At 42.5% G+C, this 25,890-nt stretch overlaps 2 protein-coding genes across 2 annotated transcripts in view; both read right to left on the reverse strand.

Annotated features, from left to right (window-relative positions):
* LOC138964905 (pre-rRNA-processing protein TSR1 homolog) overlaps positions 1-2,485 on the reverse strand; it is a 33,924-nt gene extending 31,439 nt beyond the window's left edge. Inside the window, exon 1 of the mRNA XM_070336975.1 lies at positions 2,301-2,485. Within this exon, the coding sequence (XP_070193076.1) occupies positions 2,301-2,412 (112 nt within the window). The 5' untranslated portion in view covers positions 2,413-2,485. The remainder of the gene's footprint in view (positions 1-2,300) is intronic.
* A 1,018-nt stretch (positions 2,486-3,503) lies between these two features.
* Positions 3,504-25,890, reverse strand: part of LOC138963682 (guanylate cyclase soluble subunit beta-2-like) — a 32,903-nt gene continuing 10,516 nt past the window's right edge. The window contains exons 5-14 of the mRNA XM_070335529.1: positions 21,818-21,894; positions 16,719-16,834; positions 16,248-16,378; positions 14,267-14,523; positions 11,674-11,848; positions 10,448-10,593; positions 9,582-9,730; positions 8,296-8,442; positions 7,830-7,984; positions 3,504-7,086 (exon numbers count right to left, since the gene is read on the reverse strand). Of these exons, the coding sequence (XP_070191630.1) occupies positions 6,714-7,086; positions 7,830-7,984; positions 8,296-8,442; positions 9,582-9,730; positions 10,448-10,593; positions 11,674-11,848; positions 14,267-14,523; positions 16,248-16,378; positions 16,719-16,834; positions 21,818-21,894 (1,726 nt within the window). The 3' untranslated portion in view covers positions 3,504-6,713. The remainder of the gene's footprint in view (positions 7,087-7,829; positions 7,985-8,295; positions 8,443-9,581; positions 9,731-10,447; positions 10,594-11,673; positions 11,849-14,266; positions 14,524-16,247; positions 16,379-16,718; positions 16,835-21,817; positions 21,895-25,890) is intronic.

Genomic DNA, 25,890 nt, shown 5'->3' on the forward strand with positions numbered 1-25,890 from the left:
TTTTCCGACTTTGCAACTCCCATTCCATTCATTGCAGACCTTGTCCGCCTTGTACGAATATGTATCGGTCAGTTGACCACCAAAACGTAAAAACTATCGGTCCATCGACCGGACAAGGCTAGGTCCAATGCGTCAAATCAGAAAGGAATGCGTCAGAGACCAAAGACTGGCAACAACACTGCACATGTATGTAATGACACTTTGATACAGGTACACATGTCTACATCTCCCAGGTGAGGTGCATGTCAGTATTTTGGCTATTGCATGTCTGTGGGTACCCCATATCCCCCCAAAAAAACTCCTAAAATGTTGTTTAACAGTCCCGAAAGCCCAACAAATGGTGTACTCGCCTTTGGCTAGTGATTCTGAAAATGTACTTGACACAGAGCAAACGTTACTACGTATACTAGTCAAACCAATAATTTGTTTCAGCAACTTTACTCGCATTTGGCGAGTAGATGAATATTTTTACTCGCACATTCAGGCATGGGAATTCCAAAATGGAAAAAAAACTCTGAAAATAGGCCGAGGTCCTGGTGGTGTACAGGGGCAGGGCCCCGTTAGGGGAACCAGGGGAGCAAAGCCCCCCGGAAGGAAAATTAATTTTGGCATTTTACTTTTAGACCAATATTTTGATAGTTCTCGTGTACACAAATAGAGAGACAGTAGTAAACTAGTATACATATAAATTATAATTTAGTGTACCTTTCTTTTGTCGCGGACAATATTTTATTTTCACTGAAACATAATTTCTTTTTCGCAGAAATCCATGATTTCGCGGACAATTTCCATGCCTGACATTACATGTTTCTGCTCGCCACTTTCAGGACTGTTTAATTTTGTATGAATTGCTTTTCATGACCCCATAATGATAATGTCTATTTCACGATTTTGTGATTGTAAAACAGTGTTCAAGATAATGGATCTGGATCTGGATCTGGATAACCCGCCTGGGTTGGTGGTTGGCGGGTGCGCCACAGAAGCCGACGACGACTATCAACGTGACGTTTTTTGGGTGTGCGCATCTAAAAGAGTCTTAAAAGTTCACTGTACACAAGGTGGATATAGTGTACAACTCCAGCTGGTCTTCTTGCTGCTGTACTTGCGGTTTTAGTCCGTTTGCCCTAGAATGTAGGCTTTTCAAGCACAGTTAAAAAATGCTATGTTACAGTGTTAAAAACTGGATAACAAGAGGCGAAGCCTTCAAGGCTCACGTAAGAAATCGACAAACAGTAACACAAACTCAATCACTCCGTCACACATACACACACACACACACACGCACACACACACACATACACACACACACACACACACACACACACACACACACACACACACACACAGTAAGCATAGGTGAAACTATATGCAAGAAAGCGAGACCCTGGATCTGCCAAGAAGTCTCGGCCCGCTCACAATAACAATGACCGAGACTTTCAGTAATTCCTTTGCGTGACGTCTAACCCTCTTACGTCATAATGTGACGTCTTCAAATAGTTTCTATCACACACGTCGAACACTTTTGACCGAGACTGACGTAATCCATAGACTCGGAAATGTTAAAGTTTCTACCACAGACAGACACACATACATACGCACGCACGCACGCACAGACAGACAAAGTTTATCATCGCATAGGCTACACTTACGTGAGCCAAAAACTACTGAGGCTCTCACACTGGTTTCTGCCCCCCTAACGCCGATGAGAAGGCGCTGGGCGTGGTCAGGGTGACAGTGGCTTCGCTCAAATTGTTCCACTCGATCACTGTCTTTATAAAGAACGAGTTCCTGTATTGATCAGTCTTTGAGGTAGGAGCTTTGAAACAGCGGCTGTTGTTGGTTGCCTGTCTCTGGAGGATGTTTTGGCTCTCATACCCCTCGTAGGCTTTAGGCTTGACTCGGCGCCGAGATACGCTCACCGGGGTGAGGAAGGAGTCAGGGGGTAAGGCAGGTACAAGTCCATTGATGATTTTGAACAGCATCGTCAGGCGAAGTTGCTGACGGCGTTCCTGGAGTGTAGGGAGTTGGAGGTACTCTAGCATCTTGGTGACGCAGCCTGGGTCCTTGGACACGTAGTCTTCCATGATGAACCTAGCGGCTTGTACGCAAGGTTTAACTGTCCGTCTTTCGTTTCTGTTTGATGTCAGAATGCATGGTTTTCCCGAACTGTGTTAGTGTATAAACATATATACATAATGTATATGAACCATACTGGCATACATGTATACATGTTTTAGTTTTTTTTAGCAGTGCTGATCGAGAGCATGCTTGTCATTCATTGTCAATGAAAACAAACTTACCATGAAATTCTCGATCCAGCTCGCCTTTCGTGCGATGCCTTCCATGCTTGTGTGATTTGTTTTGTTGCTTGAGAGCTCCTGGGCGATGTTTGGCTTGCGTTTCTTGGGCCATAATGCCTACAACGTTGTGTATTTTCCCTGGAAAGAACTACCAAAACTAAACCACGTGTTCCGGTCAAACTTCCTTCAGCGCATGCGCATTCATAAGTAAACGCCAGGGGAACTTACCATGACAGATTTTTTTTGTCGAGGTCAAGGTGATTACTTCCCCTCTTCCTTTGGTTTTCTGTGGAGAGCGCAAAGTGACTATAACGCCGGGTTTGCTGTTTGGCCGGACCGAAGGCGAGATAACGGGTGTACCCCCCGCGGGTTAGGGGGAGTCCCATATTGGTTGGAACGAGAAAGAATTTACCCGATGCTCCCCAGCATGTCGTAAGAGGCGACTAACGGATTCTGTTTCCGAGTTGTAGCCTATAGCCTGAATATAGTCACTTTTTGTAAACTGAGATTTTAGTCAAGCACTGAGTATCATGTAAGAAATGTTAAGTCCTTTGTACTGGAAACTTGCATTCTCCCAGTAAGGTAATATATTGTACTACGTTGCAAGCCCGGCCCTGGAGCAAATTTTTGATTCCCGTGCCCCGTCGCGATGATAACCTTCGTGGTTGAAAACGACGTTAAACACCAAATAAAGAAAGAAGAAACCTACAAAAGGAACCCACAAAATTTCATTCTCAAACACACACACACACACACACTGACATACGTGATGCACACACTGAGACCGTGTGACTGACATGACTGATCCACAGGCTGACACTGACTGGCATAAACAAACGACACAGTCAGTCACATACATACTTCAAACGGTGTCAAGGCTTCCCGCCGAGTGCGTTTTTTTGTTGAAATATATCACACATCGAAGAAAACAAAAAGAAAAACAGACTCAAACAACACTACAGTCGTGAGGTGGGGTCTGGGGATAGCGGCCGAGTGATGAAGAAAATTTGAACCCGCAATATTCTCTCGCTCTCAGTCTCTCACACACACACTGACACGTGCGCCCACTGCACGCGCCGGCGCGCACTGACACACACACACACACACACACCGTCACACACTGACTGGCATAGCGGCGGCCGTGACACACTGTCAGTCACTCGTCACATACACAAACACTGAAACGTTTCTGTTGCTTTCCGATGTTGGATTTCTGTTTAAACATCCGACACACCAAAGACAATTAAAAACGGAATGATCAAACAAAACTACAAAGCCAGGATTTCAACCGCATACCGTGCATCGAACTTGGCCGTACATTCAAAGCAGCATGATGCACTCCAAAGGCCAATCAAACAAATTAGACGCATTGAAGTCAAGACTGCATGAGGACCAAGGTTGACATCAACATACTTTATCACAGCGGAGTCAGTGGTGCACGGTACACACCCTGCACCATACTGAACATTGAAATGATTCATGTTTAAATAAAAACCATTAAATCCATGCATTTTTCATTTTCCGCTTGTCAAATGTATTGGTTGCAAATATAAGCATGCTCAACATGTCAGATAATAATAGGCTACGTGTTTTGAAAGAAAATCCAATTGAAGTGTTATATTACAGATATATAATGATAATAATAAACCAGACGTAATAAAAATAATAAATATAATAATAATAAATAACTTTTCTTTAGCGCGAGTCCCATCAATTGGCTCCAGGCGCTTTATAATTTAATTCTAAGGCCGTTGGTTTAGGGAAGCGTGACCAAAAAAGATAGGGTCAGAAGGTCGGCTTTTCAGTTTAATTTTTTTTTAATTTAGTCGATTTAAACAGAGATACTGTAGCATCTCTGATTTAAAGGAGGTTACTTCTCTTAGTCTCGGTATGGTTCGCAAAATGTGCCAATAGGTTTTGATTTTATGAGAAACGAAAAAAAAGTTTTAGGGTTGGGGGGGAAATATAGGGTCGGTCGGGTTACCCTAAACTAATATATATTTTTGTTTGGCATAAAACTAAACGAGCAAAATTGTAACGAGCGGCATTCAAAGCATTACTTCACATGACCGAGATGAAACAACAACAATAAAACCACCAAGCAAACTGGGCTTAGATGATGAAACCACACCCACACACACACACACACACACACACACTCACACACACACACACACACACGAACATGCGCACGCACACACATTCACTGACATACACACAGTCATACCATTGAAAAAGAGACCATATTGTACAAACAGGGTAGACAGGTCAAATGCTAGATCGAGGAGGTCATGTAATTAAAGGCTTAACGGAACAGGTACGTCTTGACCTCAGTGTGCCGTTTTGAAGGAGAAAAGTCTATTGGAGTCACTGATAGAATTTGGAAGTGTGTTCCACACAGTGGGAACCTGATGCCTAAAGGTACGTTCTTTCGCCAAAGGTTTTGGTCCTTGTGGGGATGCCTGAGAGGAGTTGTGTCAGAGGATGATCTGGAGCCGGGAACGGGAAGGCTCGAAGAGACGGGCGCTGTGCCGCGGGGTGGTAAGACGTCGGCCTCTTTATCGGACGGTCGTGAGTTCGAATCCCGGCCGCGGCCGCCTGGTGGGTTAATAGTGGAGATTTTTCAGATCTCCCAGGTCAACTTATGTGCAGACCTGCTAGTGGCTTATCCCTCTTCGTGTGCACACGCAAGCACAAGACCAAGTGCGCACGGAAAAGATCCTGTAATCCATGTCAGAGTTCGGTGGGTTATAGAAACACGAACATACTCAGCATGCTTCCTCCGAAAGCGGCGTATGGCTGCCTAAATGGCGGGGTAAAAACGGTTATACACGTAACATTCCACTCGTGCAAAAACACGAGTGTACGAGGGAGTTTCAGCCCACGAACGCAAAAGAAGAAGAAGATACTGAGGGAATTGGCCACATGATTGTGATTTCTTAAAACAGCGCCGTACTCTAACACAGCCATGGCTTGTACTCGATTATGTTCTTCACTTGAAGCAGCCAATGAAGGGTGGTAAGTAAGGTAAGGGAGTGACATATGGTCTATATCTACTCTTTCTTTGACTCAGTTCTGCAGAATTAGCCTTGCGGCACTATTCTGAACTCTCTGTATGAGAGGATTACGCCTTTAATATTAAATATCAACAACAACACATGTGCATGTAAACCACATTTTCTATGAGACATTCATAAATGATTCATTATTTCAGCAATCCACGTGGAACAATAGCAGTATTGTTGTTGTCGTTGTTCTTTTGTGTTGTGTTGTTGTTATATTTTGTAGTAATCATATTAATCTTCACATGAACACACTGGGGAAAAGAACGAAAACACAAAGAAACAGTAACATTTTACAATTCATAGCTAGCACTGCGAACAAACATGGTCGTTTCCGTACGTCCTTTATGCTGATTACGGCCATACCGTTACAGGCATCATGGACCATTTCTAGCATAAGGGCTCTTAGTAACAGGGACCTCCGTGTCGATTGCCGCTGAAAAACGAAAGTGAAACACGTTACTGACCTGTACCACGCGGTGCAGAACTACTGTAAGTGCCTTGATGTGACAATGACTTTTTTTGCTGTCACGGTTTTGTCTTGTTTTTTGACGTGACAAAAAGAAAAAGACTCCGGAACTGGAACAGATGATTGAACAAATAAGAGTGATTGGTTATCGGTTTAGTCTCCGCAATCCGAACCGTCATATAACTCCCTCCCAACCTCACCCCGCCCTCTCCCACCACCCCCTGCTTTTCCAAACACTTCCTCCTTTACTGCCTCTTTGGCGCCCAGCTGCAGCATGTCTCTCTGCCACAATTAGGAGGGGCCGGTTGAACTAAACTGTTCCGGGTAATGTGCCGGGTTTTGACATTCACTTCTTCTTCTTCTTCTTCTTCTTCTTCTTCTTCGTACGACGGTTGTGTCAGGCTCAGAATCCGGAGGATGCCATGAACATGGAATGGACGTTCTTTCCAGGTCCTCCAGTGCTCCCCACACTTTGGTCCTCAGATCTGTTGGGTCAGGCCATGTCTGGATCCGCAGTTGGTCGAGGAGGGGACATGATTGGAGAACATGTTCTGGAGTCTGATCTCCCTCTCCACAGTCACATGTGGCAGACGCTGCTACACCTATCCTCCTTAGGTGTGCTTTGAGACAGCAGTGTCCTGTGCGGAGGCGGAAGATGATAGCCTGCTCAGCACGGCTTATTCACTAAATAAGGCCCTGTTCAAACGGGTGGGAAACTCCATTTCACCAGAGATTCTGAAAAAATGGTACAGGCTAGTATCTCCGCTTGTACTCATCAGTCTAGCTCACAACCCCTCGAAAGTCTTTCAAAGCAACACACACGAGCGTTGGCTAGCACAGACAAACGACAATAGCCAGTGCGAGTGAGGGCGAGGGATAGTGTCATACAATGAGGCAGAAGGCGCTGGGGCGTCTCCTTCTGCTAAACACGGTTGACCGCGGCTTGAGATCGTCAACGCCATTGGACATGTCCGTAACGGTCTCACTACCGGTCCCACTCGCGTCCAGGGTCTTTGAAGAGGACTTCTTCAAGAAGTTGAAGCTTTTCCGCATGTTGCGTTTCACGGGCCTGGACGGGTGGGTCCTGATGCAGGGTCTGTCGCACTTGACGTCCGGCAGTTGTTTGAACTCGTCCTGTGGCTGCTTGACGTGGTGCGACAGGTAGCCTACCAGGAAGTAGGTGTGCATCTTGCCTTTGCCCTTCACCTCGATTTCCCCGCGGTCCTTGAACGTGTAGCCGTAGGGGAACAGTTTCCTGTGGCAGAGTAAGGAGAAAAGGCAAAGGTTAACCTATTATGGTTATGGTTTTACCAACTGGGTGCCACCCAAATGGATGGTACGCAGCCGCGGGATCGGATTGGTTGAAACTGAGATTTGTTGTGATTTCAACCAATCAGATCCCGTGGCTTGTTCCCAACCAGTTGGATGGGACCCAGTTTCGCTTCGTGCACAGCAACCCTTCTCACCATAGGAGTCTGGAGACAGACAAAGATGATCATCACGAAAGCTCCTTAATAAGAAACGACACTAACTGAACACCAAGACCCTCTCTTCCAAAGTGAAATCTCTGACGTCAACAGCTAACATCGATCAAGAAGAGGTTTTACTGCGAATAATGGCATCACATAACATTTCTATTACTTCTGCTGCATACGAATGTCTCCCGAGGATGGAACAGTTTGTCTCGACAAGTTCTTCATATCATATCAGCAGTAAAAAAAAAAAATACTCGTGAGGTCAGCATCGGGCTCTGCATGTATTGGTATTGTATCATTAAAGTTAACGTTGTTTGGCTATTTAAGTTTCTCTTCTTTTTTTAAAAATTAATTTTTAAGGCCAAGAGGGACATTTTGGATCGGAATTCAGACTGCAGTCGGAGAAAAATCTCATGTCTGATCCTCCATACTATTTCATTAATTTTATGGTAGCAGAGGAGGGCTGGGGTAGGGGTTCAAGACGAATGTAGGGTGGTGGGATAAAGGGACGACTGTGACTCACATGTAGACGCTGTTGCTGACGTGTATCCTGCCCGGTACGCCGGTACTCTCCATGCGTGATGTGGTGTTGACCGTGTCACCAAACAGACAGTACCGGGGCATCTTCTTTCCCACCACACCCGCCACCACGGGACCCGAGTGCAGGCCTATCCGGATCTGAAAATCATGCACGCATAGACACAGTTTGCACTGCCACTAGAAAACATAATTCAGACTGCATGGTGAGCTTCTTCCACAATGATGCGAATCGCGCATGAGGGGAAGTCACCATCTTACTTACTGCCTTTGGATCACAGGTGACACATATATGCACTCTCCATCTCCCATATTGTGTAGTTAATATAGTCACCCCCCCCCCTCTCTCTCTGTCTCCCCCTCTCTCTCTCTGACCCACAGAGGCCGGCCTGCTCTGATGACTATCCAACATTTTCACCAAATGCCATTTCCAGTTGGGGCAGATAATTCACCTGTAACGGTTTTCCTGTGGCCGGAGATTGGACATGGGAGGATTCTTTCATCATGGCCATGGCGAAGTCTGCTATCCTATCCGCGTGGTCTTCCTGTACTTCTGGTGCCCCTGCTACTGCCATGTAAGCGTCTCCTACCGTCTCCACCTATCATCATCATCATCACCATCATAATCATGATCATGATCACCATGATCATCATCATCATCATGCAGCATCATCGTCATCATCATCTTCTTTTTCTTCTTCCTTTTCTTCTTCTTCTTTTTACATTTAGTCAAGTTTTGACTAAATGTTTTAACATAGAGGGGGAATCGAGACGAGGGTCGTGGTGTATGTATGTGTGTGTGTGTGTGTGTGTGTGTGTGTGTGTGTGTGTGTGTGTGTGTGTGTGTGTGTGTATGTGTGTGTGTGTGTGTGTGCGTGTGTGTGTAGAGCGATTGAGAGTAAACTACTGAACCGATCTTTATGAAATTTGACATGAGAGTTCCTGGGTATGATATCCCCAGAAATTTTTTTCCTTTGTTCGATAAATGTCTTTGATGACGTCATATCCGGCATTTTGTAAAAGTTGAGGCGGCACTGTCACACCCTCATTTTTCAATCAAATTGATTGAAATTTTAGCCAAGCAATCTTCCACACCTGTCGCCGCCATACAGGCGTCTCCTGTCGTGTCCAAATGTTATCATTATTACCATGATTGTCGTCGTCGTCGTCTTTGTCTATAACCAAAACCATTACTACTTTTCCAAAACCTGTGTTGCATGTCCTCCGTGGACTTGCTCTTGACCAGTTTTAACCGAAGCCCACATCAAACTACTGTATCATAGACTTTTTGAAACTGTAGCCTACCGCTGTCGTTTTATACCTACATCGGCCACCCCTTGTGACCCACCATATTATCATTATCCACCTTGCATCATCATCATCCTCATCATCCTCATCATCATCATCATGATCGTCGTCGTCGTCGTCATCATCGTCATCGTCGTCGGTTACACTATCACCAACACCACCTTCTCCTCACAATGCGACGCCTATCTCTCTCTCTCTCTCTCTCCGTTTCATTTTGACTGTGCCCTATATCAAATCAGTACTAAAGCTGCATCGTCGGACTATCCGTGCAATCGTACATTTATCTGGCCACGTAATTGTAAGCTTTTGTTTGAGTTCGTGTCCTTACTTTTAATCCCCAATACATGTACTACCTTATTATGAATCACTTGAATAACATTTCATTTAAACCAATGCAATGCCCATTCGCGGCTGCACCACACGTACGTACCTTATAGACGTCGTGTTCGTTGGTGTGGTTGTCAAAGCGGTGATAGAGCTCGTTAAGCATGTTGATGATGTCCATAGGATTGCAGGCGGCGGCAATGTCGGTGAAGGTCACGATGTCGCTGAACACGATCGTCACACACTCAAACTTGTCTGAAACACCAACAAGGACACATGCACTGTATTGATGGCTTCAAAAATGTGCCCCTTGTTAATCTTATCTTTTGTTTGTTTGTTTGCTTAGCGCCCAGCCGACCACGAAGGACCATATCAGGGCGGTGCTGCTTTGACATATAAAGTGCGCCACACACAAGACAGAAGTCGCAGCCCAGGCTTCATGTCTCACCCAGTCACATTATTCTGACACCGGACCAACCAGTCCTAGCACTAACCCCATAATGCCAGACGCCAGGCGCGCGGAGCAGCCACTAGATTGCCAATTTTAAAGTCTTAGGTATGACCCGGCCGGGGTTCGAACCCACGACCTCCCAATCACGGGGCGGACGCCTTACCACTAGGCCAACCGTGCCGGTCTTAATCTTATCTGAGCGACAACAGCCGTGATGATTTAAAGACAAAAGTCGCTTGCTCATTTCAATTCTTCGTCTTCTTTTAGGTGGCAGGAGACTGGTTGCGCTGGACAATGCGGTCTCGACCAGACTTAGCCTACTATCAATTACGCCCAGCATGCCTCATTTTTCGAGTAAAGCCAAGAATGTGATAAGAGACGGCTACTGAATAACGCTCTTTCTATTTCGTGAATTATTAGGTGAAAGAGGCAGAGTCACAATTCGCCTCGAGTGAGTGATTTCTCTTTCTTAGTGTCTCTGGTAATACTCCTCTACGCTTCAACATATCAACATGGCTGACCTGCCTTGACAGCATTGCCCTGTGTAAGCTCCATGGCAACTTTCTTTGGCAGCATTTCGTGCAGCAAGTCCTCCGTCCTTTGTTTTTCCACTTCCAGGGCGGCTGATGTCAACCGTAGCTTCGTCGTTGTCTCGTCTAACTTTTTCCTGTGTACAGTGCAAGCGAAGTTAAGCTCAACTTGAGATGAGGTCATGGCGAATCAAAAACTTACTTTTCATTCAATGGGAGGCAAAGAAAAAAAATAAAAAAATTGAGAAGAATGGACATGTCTCACAATTATTTAAACTCTATTTTTATAATAATCTGCCTTTAAAGTTACTGAACCTGTCACGTTCTGGTGCACGGAGCCCCTAGGGCTGTCATTCATGCCCCAGACAGCTATCCGTTTGAAAAAATACCAAGTTTCATTGACTTTCATGCCAGGAGTAAAACACTGCACAATTTTTACGAATTAATTTTGGTCTGCTTCCGGGAAGAGAAGAGTCGCCCATACCAGGCTCACATGAGGTCCCGCACGTAAACTAATGACATCAACAAAAACAAGTCTATTAATCAAGGCGAGAGGGAAATTCTTTCTGCTTTGGGTACTTTACGTCAAGACATTGTGTGTGATTGTGTTCGAACATTGTAAAAGATAGTATGTGGGTCCACTTTGGCATACCGCGCAAACCCTTCAGCTCCAGAACGTGATCACGGGAAATGTTAATTACTATTTGGCGGAAGATACGAACTGACAAACTCTATGAAGTTTTCGTTTGACTGGCAACACTCAAAAGGTATGTGTAGGCATATGTGAGACAGTTGTGGGAAGCTCCTGACTGTTTATATCGTAATCTGAGACAAAACGACAAATCTCTCCATGCTGTGACTTAGGCACTGCATCTTATTTTGAACTGCTTTCTTTTGGTACAGTCGAACCTGCCTTTTGGACCACCTCTCCACAACAACCATCCCAAGGATCCAAGACAAGTTTTTCTTGTTTATAAGTCACTTTTCCAAAGCGTACACCTGTCTATATAACGACCAGTTATGGTCGATCCCTTGGGTGATTGTTATAGACAGGTTCGACTTAATATTGTTTTGACCGACCTACTGGAGTGAGCCAATATGGCCGATGACTTCACCATCCGCATCGACTTGTACACATTCATACCACACGCCCTCTTCCATCCGCCAGCACCCTCGCCCTTCCCCCTTCCTAAGCCGATATACTTTCTGCGACTCACGCTATATCAATCTCCGCCATGCGCTGCTGGTTGAGAAGAACCAGTTCCCTGGTGCAGTCGTAGAGCGGGATGTCAGCCAGGAAGACGTTCATCTCCAACAGCTCGTTCAGCGACGTCAGGCGGGGCGAGCCGATGAAGATCATCACCTGAGAGTGCTCCATCCACACCATCTGACCTGAAAAAAAACCCACAATATTCTAAGCAAGTGTTCACAAGTTTTCACACGTTTTTATTTTATCAGGTTTTGGCCCTAGGGAGCTCAGCAGAAACTACACAACACAATTAATCCAATATTGAACAGGAATGCAGACATACTAATCACAAATCGTTATGTACAATCAAAAACGTCAAACAAAATCCATACAAAAAACCTTTCAATCCAAAAATAACAAAATAATGTACCCACTGCTTTGATATTCATTCCACATTATTATAATACTTCATAACATTAGGGTGGTGACAATAATAGTTTCCTAGCAACATTTTCCGTTTATATTTAATTCTTTTATCTGAACAATTGTACAAATAATGAAATTAATCGCCTATTTCCCCACCAAGTTGTTCATCCCAGTGCTGCAAAAACTGGTCTTTTAACCGCTGTTTTACAATACTCTTAAACTGATTAATAGAGAAAGCTAGACTGGCAAGCCCAGATAAATGATCGTTTAACAATGAATGAATATTTGACAACCATGGTAAATTAAATATGAACCTTTTATACAATATCCAACATAATTTTAATATGGAACATAATCCACTACACTCGCATTCTTACATGTAAATTTCCCAACTCCAGCATCCTCGCCAACTATTCCATTAAAAATTACAAGGCTAATACAAAAATCCACCAAAGAATGGCCAACATTTTTCAACCATTTATCCATTGAACACCTGACCTGATTAATACCATAGGTCTGCATCAACTCACTTATACACTCATTACGTACTATCAAACTCACTACTGGCCCAGCGTTAACAATAAATTCAAAGTCTTGGGCACATCCAATACCTCCCATTCAAATCCCCAAAAATTATATGACATCCTCAAAATCAAATTGCATAATTCTTGAAAACAACTTTGTTTCGCATCAGGTGAACCTTCAGCTTGGATATAAAAAACAAAATAAACCAAAACGTATCATTATTTTCAGTAACCGAGGCGTTTGATAGCATGCCATCTTGAAATACTGGAATTATAAAATCTGTGTAAATAACTGTCAATCCTCTTTTTACACGAAACATGCTCAATCATCTTAATCTATTCAACCAATTCATTTCTCACAAAGACTCATATTTTACAAGATGTACGCTTACAAATAAACCTATTTGTATGAAAACAGGTACAACACTCAAAATCAATACAATCAGCATCATCACATTTTTGTTAGCACTAAACAAACAATGTCATAATTTTCCATCACAACTCTTAATTCAGGATTCTTTGCCTTTGAAAACAGACCACAAGTACTTAATGTTACAATGCACTTGTCACACGAATACAATCGAACCTGCCCTTGCGACCACCTTTCCAAAGCGACCACCTGCTCAAAATGAGCATCCCAAGAATCCCAGATAAGTTTTTCTTCTTTATAATCCACCTTTTTCATCGCGACCATCTGTCTCTAACAACCACTTGTGGTCGGTCCCTTGGGTGGTCGCTTAAGAGAGGTTCGACTGTATCACATTATTCGCAATTTACTCTCACCTCTTCTCCTCAATTGCGCAATCACTCAAAACCTCAAAGTCACCACCTCTTCCAGCCAGCCCCCTCCGCCCCCCCCCCCCTCCCCTTCCTCCCCACTTTCTTTCTTTCTTTATTTGGTGTTTAACGTCGTTTTCAACCACGAAGGGTTATATCGCGACGGGGAAAGGGGGAAGATGGGATAGAGCCACTTGTCAATGGTTCACAAAAGCACTAATCAAAAATTTGCTCCAGGGGCTTGCAACCATAGACCAAATAGGATAAATGGTCTATGCTTGCAACGTAGTACAATATATTACCTTACTGGGAGAATGCAAGTTTCCAGTACAAAGGACTTAACATTTCTTACATACTGCTTGACTCAAATCTTTACAAACATTGACTATATTCTATACAAGAAACATTTAAAGGCATATGTACGCGCTCCCGTGTTTATAAAGTGTAGTTTGCCCATAATCGATGTCAAACGCACCATAAGACCATGTAATGACGATATGTCGCCATGCGCGGACCATATACATGCATTACAGCTTGTTTTAGAGTCTCACAAACTTTGGATGTAAACAAAGACGCGGAGTTATTTCCCTTGCGTCAACGCTACCTCTGTTGGCAAATCTATAAATAGGACGATCCAGATCAAAATGAAAATTAACATATCTCAACATTGAAGGGGTCCTAGACCACAATATTTTGCAGGGAACTTAATTTAGCATGTCTCCAGCTGTTGGTAAAGCAATTAGCGTGTATAGTCATCGAGTACATATGGCTTTAACAAGGGTAAAAGGAGAAACAGAATCCGTTAGTCGCCTCTTACGACATGCTGGGGAGCATCGGGTAAATTCTTCCCCCTAACCCGCGGGGGGTTTCCTCCCCACTATCTTCACAACCAACCTCTGAGCATAAAAGGCTGCGTCTTGTCGTCGGGGCTGCGGTAGATTGCGACCAGGAAGACGGCGTTGATGAACAGAAAGATGTTTTCAATGGTCTGGTGCATGACGGGCTGCACGATGTCCCCGATGGCTTTGAAGGGCGTATCATCCGAAATGTGCACCGTGGTGAGGCGCCGCACGTTGTCACCGATCTGCTCGATGCACAGCGACTTGTTGAACATGATGTGGTAAGGGAACGCGGCGCAGAAGTCGTCCGCCCTGGGGGAGGTGAGGGAAAGATGTGAGACAACGGAGCATGGGAAGGGCTCATTCGTCCGGTAGGGACGGGGGGGGGGGGGGGGGGGTGGGGGGGTGGTGGTGGGGTGAAAGGAGGGGGAGGAAGGAGATGCTTGACAACATAGCATAACAAGGGAATGGTTCATATGAACCAGGGGAGAGGCAATAGATGCGAGACAGCATACCACGAGAATGGCTAATCTGAAAAGAGAGAGAGAGAGAGAGAGAGAGAGAGAGAGAGAGAGAGAGAGAGAGAGAGAGAGAGAGAGAGAGAGAGAGAGAGAGAGAGAGAGAAATTTAGATATCATCGGAAGACAATTTTTTGTGACATGAAAACTGGGCCCGGAACAGTAGACAACTTTAAGACAACTGTAAGACCCCTTTTCAGCACATTGCCGTAGATCAAACAAGAAACAAGAAGGGCAAAGCCCATACGACTCACATGCTTTACACATTTTTCCTACCAAAATACATGTGACCTTGACCCAAGGTCAAGGTCATCCAAGGTCATGCAACATAAAGCTGTTAATTCAAGACATAGGAAGTACAATGGTGCTTATTGGCTCTTTCTACCATGAGATATGGTCACTTTTAGTGGTTCACTACCTTATTTTGGTCACATTTCATAAGGGTCAAAGTGACCTTGACCTTGATCATATGTGACCAAATTGTCTCATGATGAAAGCATAACATGTGCCCCACATAATTTTTAAGTTTGAAACAGTTATCTTCCATAGTTCAGGGTCAAGGTCACTTCAAAATATGTATACAATCCAACTTTGAAGAGCTCCTGTGACCTTGACCTTGAAGCAAGGTAAACCAAACTGGTATCAAAAGATGGGGCTTACTTTGCCCTATATATCATATATAGGTGAGGTATTGAATCTCAAAAACTTCAGAGAAAATGGGAAAAATGTGAAAAATAGCTGTTTTTTAGGCAACATTTATGGCCCCTGCGACCTTGACTTTGAAGCAAGGTCAAGATGCTATGTATGTTTTTTGGGGCCTTGTCATCATACACCATCTTGCCAAATTTGGTACTGATAAACTGAATAGTGTCCAAGAAATATCCAACGTTAAAGTTTTCCGGACGTCCGGACGTCCGGACGGACGACTCGGGTGAGTACATAGACTCACTTTTGCTTCGCATGTGAGTCAAAAAAGCCAAACACCTTTTTAGGCCTTCATTGTATTTAATGTTACAAATGCATGGCAACAAAATCAATAACTGCACTGCACATGCTGCGACACAAAAACCAAGCAAGCTCAAACAGAAACAGAAGAGGAAATGATTCTCAGGTCGGGGAAATTTCAAACTCGTGAACAAGCAAGTCACTCGACCGTTTGGTACATGAAAGGTAACATCCAGCGCAAAAGCGAATATTTCTACCAGTTTTTATTGATGTATCAGAACAAGGATATTTGTCTTGCTGCTTTTCAATACTTTAGCTGGATAAACCAGTCTAACTGCTCGTAGCACAAAACGGTATCATTTGAATGATCTTTCAATTTTGATTTGCAACCGACAAACTGCACAAACTAAAAAATTGAAAACAAAAGCTTGGTTTAATTTTGCCAATAGCATGTTCCAGTGCAGTTCAGGCCTACCGTGACAGTCTCAACGCGGGGTTTTTCGAAAATTTCTGAGAGAAAGTAAAATAATGCCTGGATGTCGATCTTCATCTGGTTGGGTCGTTGCGACTTACTTGAGCACGAAGTCTTTATACTTGTTCTTCGGCGTAGATACCTGTTCAGGGCTTGTGGTTTGGGGATTGTACCTGAACGCTGACTTGGCTTTCACGAAGTTGGGGCTGTTGCTGGTGAACTCCAACGTCACCTGGAACGTCAGGCCACAACAGTTACACATGAAACATCACCACACAAAGGTGCGATGCCTCAGGGAAGGACTGAGCGATGATTTGGTTTCAGGGACTTAAAGCTTCCCCTTGAAAGGCATGCAAAAGCTCACAAGGTAGAAAATAACTAAGATGGAAGTGAAGGCTTATTTGAATGTTCTTTTGAATACATGTTCATTTATGCTTTGTTTTTTTCTTCAGTTTGGTTGCTAAGCCCTCAGACAGACAGACAGACAGACAGACAGACAGACAGACAGACAGACAGACATACAAAACAGACAGAGAGACAGACAGAGATACTATAAAGCAGATTGTCCTTACCCGAAAGATGGTATGATGACTGGTGACTGCTGTTGCTATTTCTAGCTGTGACTGGTGGAGAACGGTCAACGTGACGTTCTGGTGAAACAGTTCCTTGCCTACTGCTTCCAACATGCCTGTGTGGTCACCAAACATACTGCATTAGTAGCGAAATGTTGCGTTGTGTTATGTTTCACCCCGTCTATTTTTTTGTATTCATTTCTCCCCCAGATCTTATGTGCGCGTGTGTGTGTGTGTGTGTGTGTGTGTGTGTGTGTGTGTGTGTGTGTGTGTGTGTGTGTGTGTGTGTGTGTGTGTGTGTGTGTGTGTGTGAATGTATATGTGTGATTTTTGTACGCCTAAGAAAAAAGTGCTTACGTTGTGGGCTACTACTGCAACGCATCCCTGTGATCAATTTCTTCTTTATGCCAGAGATAGTTGCTGCTTGGCAACCTCCACTCATTGAACAACATTTGGTGATGTTGCTGTCACGGAGTGACCACACACACTAGGAGCTTACTCTGATACGCAACCGGAGTAAACTCCCATCCTCGTAACGGCATTCCAGCGATTATACCAAGACCTTCCGACCATATAATCGATCGAATATTCCAACCACGCGACAGAAACACAGCGGTGGGTCTTTTCTGTTACTTTTTGTCTTCTTCATTTTTCTCTCTCCTTCTTCATCTTCTCCGTCTCCTTCTCTTCTTATTCTTCTTCTTCAGATATGGTCGATAAAAAGCAGACACTCTTTAAGTTACTTTATCATCGACAAGATAGCAAAGCAAGCAAGTCGACTTGAGGATAGGGAATGGAAGTGTGTATAGTTGTGTGTGTGTGATTGTGGGGGGGGGGGGGGGGGGCGGGGGGGCGTAAGAAGATGTATCGAAGCTGAAAACAAGGTCACCGTACCTTGCCTTATAAAACCCAGATCAGGCCAATGCCCCCATCAATTTGCCTTTCTCAAATAATCCTATTCATGACCAGCACTAAACTCATAACCCACAAGTTAGTCACGTATCAGCAATTTCCTTTTCGACAACAGTAGCTGGTTTGCTATGTAACTAGACTTGGAAAATGATGCGGGGGAAAAATAAGAGCAATGGCCATGGGTGCGTTTACATACAATATTAATGGTCTCATGAATCTTAAATTCCTCTTCCCTTAAGTTAGGGGAAGGGTGGCTAATATCGACCGGCTTCTAATATTGACCACCTCTGGTTCTGACAAACTAACGGTGCTAGAGCGCTGAAAATAATTTCCATCGTCACATTTACCCTCTCTGAATAGCTTGCACGTGACAAAAGAGTTGCGCACTAACCACACAGCCGTTAGGCTCAATCACTTTTTATATTTAGTCAAGTTTTGACTAAATATTTTAACATCGAGGGGGAATCGAAACGAGGGTCGTGGTGTATGTGCGTGTGTCTGTCTGTCTGTGTGTGTGTGTGTGTAGAGCGATTCAGACTAAACTACTGGACCGATCTTTATGAAATTTGACATGAGAGTTCCTGGGTATAAAATCCCCGAACGTTTTTTTCATTTTTTTGATAAATGTCTTTGATGACGTCATATCCGGCTTTTCGTGAAAGTTGAGGCGGCACTGTCACGCCCTCATTTTTCAACCAAATTGGTTGAAATTTTGGTCAAGTAATCTTCGACGAAGCCCGGGGTTTGGTATTGCATTTCAGCTTGGTGGCTTAAAAATTAATTAATGACTTTGGTCATTAAAAATCGGAAAATTGTAAAAAAAAATAAAAATTTATAAAACGATCTAAATTTACGTTTATCTTATTCTCCATCATTTGCTGATTCCAAAAACATATAAATATGTTATATTCGGATTAAAAACAAGCTCTGAAAATTAAATATATAAAAATTATTATCAAAATTAAATTGTCCAAATCAATTTAAAAACACTTTCATCTTATTCCTTGTCGGTTCCTGATTCCAAAAACATATAGATATGATATGTTTGGATTAAAAACACGCTCAGAAAGTTAAAACAAAGAGAGGTACAGAAAAGCGTGCTATCCTTCTTAGCGCAACTACTACCCCGCTCTTCTTGTCAATGTCACTGCCTTTGCCATGAGCGGTGGACTGACGATGCTACGAGTATACGGTCTTGCTGAAAAATGGCAGCTACTTGACTAAATATTGTATTTTCGCCTTACGCGACTTGTTTACACTTCTGGCAGCGTTCACTCTAAATTTGACGCTTAAAACGGCATAGCTTTTATCCACAGACACAGCTGCTAACTCACAACAGTTGTTTATATGACCGCTAAGACTATCATTATTACATTTTAGCACATCTTTTCAACGCAAACAAAAAAATAATAGCAAAATATCAAAGTATATGTGTCCCCTAATATTATAAACCACATTGTACAAATAGAGGACAAAAAAGATAAAGAATGGTTTCAATCATGCATTTAGAACCTTGCTGAAAATTACTTATGACTAGCCATCAAACTTTCCAACAAAACAGTCTTCTTTACGTGAAAGTTGATTATTTCATTTATTTTCTCTAATTGTCTTTAGTTTTATATTGTGCTTCTCGTCGAACCGAAATAAATAAATCTAATGCATATTTGAATCAGGCTGACACGTAAACTGAGTTGTACGTGTATCATCTTATTTTGGAGTCCAATGATTAGCCAAGACATTTTGACAGGTCCATATTAGGCACCCATGCTCCTAATATGGACCAGTTGTGAATGTTTCAGTATTACATTTTTGCTGAAAGGCTATCAAAGCTTATTCGCTCTTATTAGGTCTGACAATTTACTAAAGAGAGAACAACTGCCAAGCACAAAATGGAACTTCTTCGCAAGAAAAAAACCCTAGTTATCAGCATGAAACTAAATGTGGTCCATATTAGGCACCCTTCCATTTAATGCATCATTTCAATATTCATGACTCTTGCTCGGTTTACAAAGGCTCCCGGCACCTGCATAGCGTAAAGATGAACACTGCAAACAGCTTTTTTTCGGTTTTTATTTTTTTTTTACTGCGTAACTCAGAAAAGTAATTCCGAACTATCACATGTATGGCACCTTCCTTCTTTTTGCCAGTGTGTTTTCCAAACGATTACCGTACCGTAAACTACCTTGTATGCGCCCCCCCCCCCCCCCCCCCCATGCACCAATTTTGCCCAAAAGTTGGGGGTGGCCGTTTACATATAGGTTACACATTCCGAGTTCTGAATATCGTGCATATTTTCCCTAGGGTCGATTTTCAGGTATTACCGAGCCTCGTTTTGCTGAAGAAAATAGTCCCCGAGTTAACGATAAATATGCCGATGACCTCTATGAATTATTCAATTGTACTCTGAGATCAAAGACAATGATCAATGACAGGTAAGTTCGAGACTCGGTGGTGATGGATTATCCATATGGTTGTGATGGATTATCCAGAATAATCACCTCCTCAGCTAACAGAGACAAAGAGGCAGCTCATGGGATAATAGATATGTATACCCTTTACAGGAGCGGTTCCTTTGCTAGAATATACGATATTTTGGTCATTTGGCAAAAAGGATACGTTATTGCACACAACTGAATTTCCTCTATCTCATACACACACACACACACACACACAAAACCACACACACACACACACACACACACACACACACACACACACACACACACACACACACACACACACACAAGGAATTCTACAAGAAAATCACGAAGACAATCTTGTTGCTTTAGTGTCTATTAACAAGTGTATAACTTCAAAAAATCTTTGTTTCTGATGACACGGCCCTCTATCCGTTCTTGGTCAAGAAATCCAAGAACACCTAAATCAACCTCTTCAGACATCACTTCCCGTTTTTACATTTAGTCAAGTTTTGACTAAATGTTTTAACATAGAGGGGGAATCGAGACGAGGGTCGTGGTGTATGTATGTGTGTATGTGTGTGTGTGTGTGTCTGTCTGTCTGTGCGTGTGTGTGTAGAGCGATTCAGACCAAACTACTGGACCGATCTTTATGAAATTTGACATGAGAGTTCCTGAGAATGATATCCCCGGACGGTTTTTTCTTTTTTTCGATAAATACTTTTGATGACGTCATATCCGGCTTTTTGTAAAAGTTGAGGCGGCACTGTCACACCCTCATTTTTCAATTAAATTGATTGAAATTTTGGCAAAGCAATCTTCGACGAAGGCCGGGGTTTGGTATTGCAATTCAGCTTGGTGGCTTAAAAACTAATGAGTGAGTTTGGTCATTAAAAATCGGAAACTTGTAATTAACATTATTTTTTTTATTAAACGATCCAAAAACAATTCTTATTCTTCGTCATTTTCTGATTCCCAAAACATAAACATATGTTATATTTGGATTAAAAACAAGCTCTGAAAATTAAAGATATAAAAATTATTATCAAAATTAAATTTCCAAAATCGATTTAAAAACAATTTCTTCTTATTCCATGTCGGTTCCTGATTCCAAAAACATATAGATATGATATGTTTGGATTAAAAACACGCTCAGAAAGTTAAAACGAAGAGAGGCACAGAAAAGCGTGCTATGCAGCACAGCGAAACCACTACCGCGCTAAACAGGCTCGTCAGTTTCACTCCGTTTTGCACAAGCGGCGGACTACGGTCATTGTAAAAAAAAATGCAGTGCGTTCAGTTTCATTCTGTGAGTTCCACAGCTTGACTAAATGTAGTAATTTCGCCTTACGCGATCGACTTGTTCGTTTATTCTTTTCTCTCCCAGTCCGATTCATCAAAAATGTATAGCGGTTCTCTAGCCACACTAGAATTCTTCTGTCCACTCCGCGAAACATTTCCAAGGAAGGGAAACTATTGAAAAACAACAATAACAGTCAACTAAATAATCTTGTTTTTATTTTCCTTGTCTACTCCAATGATCAAACCTTGGGGGTGGGCGTTTACTAGGTACTGCACCCTGTGCGCAGAATTTTACCAAAAGTAGGGGGTTGGCGTTTACTCTATACTGGGCGTATACAAGGTAGATTACGGTACTTGTAAGTGGAGATATTTTGAGCTATTTCTGCTTGGATGACAGAAAGGAAACAGTGTATGACGTATATAAAAAAACGTCCGTAAACATGACGTCAGCAGAGTGCGGTGACGAACCTATGACGATAGGATAGAGCCCCGCTCTCTGGCTGTAGTAGTGAAGTGTCAAATTCCCGTCAGCCTCCTCCTCGCACCTGTATAAACACACGTAAGAATTAATCAATTTCTTTGTGAGGTATGAACCATTTCTGTATGAGCAGAGATAGTGGTGAAAATAAATCTTTCACCCTCTCCTTACCCCAATGATGAAATGTGAAGCTGGAAAGCTGTTGTTGTTATGGGATTGACGGGCGCCGTGGATAAGACATCGGCCTGCTGATCGGAAGGTCGTGAGTTCCAATCCCGGCCGCAGCCGCCTGGTGGGTTAAGGGTGGAGATTTTTCCGATCTCCTAGGTCAACTTATGTTCAGACCTGCTAGTGCCTTATCCCCCTTCATGTGTACACGCAGGCACAAGACCAAGTGCGCACGAAAAAGATCCTGTAATCCAACGTCAGAGTTGGGTGGGTTGTAGAAACACGAAAATACCCAGCATGCTTCCCCCGAAATCAGCGTATCATGCTGCCTGAACGGCGGGGTAAAAACGGTCATACAGGTAAACATCCACTCGTGCAAAAAACATGTGAAAGTGGGAGTTTCAGCCCATGAACAAAGAAGAAGAAGAAGTTATGGGGTTACCTGACACGCGTGATCAAAGTCAAAGTCAAATCGACTTTAAATTGTCAAACTTGAGAAATTGAAGATATCATGCAGTGAGATAATCGTCATTGGCCTACAGTCTCAGTATAAGGGAGACTATAGGTTCACGAGAGACAAGAGAGAACCATCCAAATATTTCGGCTGAACCCACGATCTCAGGACCATATTACGGCATCGTGGCCTATCTATTTATCCATGAATATTCAAGAGCTCAACAATCTTGGCCGGGGGAGAGAGATAGAGCTTCTGAAAGATAAGCAAGAGTAGCATTGTTGTTGTTAAGTACTGCCGTCCAAATCAAATGGTCACCCCGAGTATGCTCACTATCATTTAGGGGTTTGGGAACATGTAGTGTCCTTAGCATAAAATACAAATAACTATAGATTATCTCATACATACATCACATGCAGCTGAAAAGCTGGATATTGGCCCATTTATACGTAGTAAAATGTGGCGGTGCTTCAACTCGATAGAATTATCCTGTCATGCGCACGGCCGAAAATGATATCCGAAACCGAGTGCGTTTGAGGAGTGTTCCTGCGGCCCTATAATTATGTGCCCCTGGGAATCTCGAGAGGCAGGGCCGGATTTAGGAGCGGGGGCTGGGGGGGGGGGGGGTGTGGGGGTCCTGGTGCCCGGAAACCCCCCCTGGCCTGACCATGTACCTCCTCCAAAGGTAAAAAAAAAAAAAAATAAATAAATATATATTAAACAAAAACTCATGACAAATACTCCCAGAATGCGCCAGATTGCACATGTTTTAATCTAGATTTCAATATATTCGGACCCCCCTAGGAGGTCTGGGTGCTTCGCACCCTCCACTAATGTACCCCTACCACAATTTGGACCCCCCCCCCCCCCTCAACCGGCCCTGCATGAGAGACACACGTACTCTTTCCCGTGTAACACAGTTCGACTTAACGTCTCCGATCTGTCTAGGCTTTTTGATGAGATTATAAGTTCATCCATCCACTTGGTCACATACCAACAGTTAACTGCATGGGTGGTCTTTGTGCACAGTGGGAATTTTATATGGATTATTTTTTTACAAAAGCTACTAGGAAGCAGTCAGTTTGTTTATTTGTGGTACAGTACATGTATCCACGTGGATAGATAGCTTTTCCCCGTGTTAAAGCTTGGCGAGCTCTGAGATGGTAAGCTGAACTGTTTTCACGGGACAAAGTGTGCCTTATGTTGAAGCGAAGTAACTTTATATAAATGTGACATACAAGAAGTGCATAAACTAGAAGTAGCTATCCACCATTACATGCAGTCGATGCGCGATGATACAATCTGAATGTGCTTTTCCCAAAATGCCGATGTTACTAAAAATGGAATGATTAATTCTGGGAAATCGTTCACTGTAAGTCCTAGATGATTAGGCAACCCTTATAAATTCGATATTCAATACATCACTCAAACCCTTTGGAATGAATGAAAATAATTAGAATACAAGAATTACGAGTTGAGTCAATAAAGAAGAAGTTTTTTTTTTCTTTTTTTTTAAATCTCAGTTGCATGCAGGCTGCTTCAACCCTTTCTTTTTTGCCTTTTTTTTTGTTTGTTGTTGTTGTTGTTGTTGTTGTTGTTGGCGGGGAGCATCCTTCTTCATTGATTTTTTTTTTTATTTTTTTTTTAAGTAATGTTTTTACTATAACATTAACATTACTATATCTAAATGTATTTTAAGTAACTTTTCTATATAACAATTCCCTCTCAAAAATGCATACAATATCCAGAGGGGAGCCATATCTATAAATACCAACACACATTTTGGCTATCACAATCAAATAATTCACATAACTTATTAGTGCCTTGGAACTTTGTGAATTTTCAAATACGCCCAAAAAAACTTCCTTTACGGTAATTTTAATAATCATATTATATTTACAATTCACTTTATCCTCAACGCATTTCCAAATGGACATAATTTTCGGGCAAAAGTAAAAAAAATGTTCAATATAATCAATTTCGTTCTCACAGTGAGTACAGCAATTACTCACGGAAATGCCTATTTTATACAATAAAATATTTGTGGGGTAAATATTGTGCAATATTTTCCAATGCAACATTCGCAATCTTGTTTCAGTGGTTACTTTGTTTACCATTAACCATTGCTCTTTTCCCGGCCTGAAATCAAATTTATGTTCCCAAAATTTAACTACAACCGGCTCCACATATTTTTCCTTTATAATTAATTTGCGAAATTGACAAGGCTTACTCAGGTTCTTTAAATCGTTGAATCCACATACATTTCCATTTGCAGAGCGTAGTGTTGCTGCTTTAACTGCTGTACAAATCACCCTATATTCAAAGAATCTTGTGGGCTTACATCCAACCTTCTGCTGCATAATATTAAAGGGCACAATCTCATTACCAACATATACATCCTTTACTCGACAAACGCCTGCTTTAATCCAGTCGCTAAAAAACAGGGTTTGGCCGCAATAGATTATATCCTTGCTGTTCCATAAACACGTATCTCTTAATAACATGTCTCCACCTACTGCTCTCTGAATCATGTCCTTATTTTTCAACCAACAAATTAAAACTTGTTTCCAAAATACATTTTTAATTAATCCCAATCCTTTAAAAAATTTTACCGTGGTGTTAGATTGGAAGCAACACAACCTTTCACCAAGCTTCGAGAACATATGTATCGGTATTTGTTTCCAACTTTCCTGCTTTTCGTTCAATAAATTTGCCGCCCAGGACAACAAACAAGAGGACTGCATATCAATGACATCAATCATTTTTAAACCCCCATCAGGAAACTCTTGACACATCACTTTTCTTTTAACTTTCTCAAATGCCTTAGTGTTTGAAAATCGTTTTTTCCAAATAAATCTGTAAAACATAGTATTTATCTCAGTCAATACCTTTTCGGGTATTACCAGTGCTTGCAACGGATAAATAATCTGCGATAACAAAAGAGATTTCACAATGCATATTTTCCCCATGATACTACAATTTCGTTTAAACCATTTTACAATGTTGCGTCGTATATTTTCAATACGGCTTGTCCAGTTTTCCCCAATCTCAGAGACCGATGAGGAAGAAGAAGTTGAAATATCAAAACAAAACAAAAATACTTGAAAAATGTTTCTTGTCTGCTAAGAGATTCGCACCCGTTACCGTCGAAAGTAATGACTCCGCCGTCAGGCGGTCTGCCGTTTGAGTTATCCGGGCACACAGTGTCCAATGGTAAACAGTTTGACTTCGAATGTTACACGTGCGATCTCGACCATGTGTCAGTATCGCCTCGTCAGTTTCCGACCGAGTTTCTCCGTTCTGTACTGTACGTTCTGTCGATCTCACTGTTCGAGATGTATGTTAAGTTGATAACTGACCCTATGCTCCCATTCAGTTCGTATCAGTTGGGAAACCATACTTAGATAGCATTAATTTCAAGTGTGACCGACATTATGTTGG

Source organism: Littorina saxatilis, linkage group LG4 (genome assembly GCF_037325665.1).
Source record: "Littorina saxatilis isolate snail1 linkage group LG4, US_GU_Lsax_2.0, whole genome shotgun sequence".
Lineage (NCBI taxonomy): Eukaryota > Metazoa > Mollusca > Gastropoda > Littorinimorpha > Littorinidae > Littorina > Littorina saxatilis.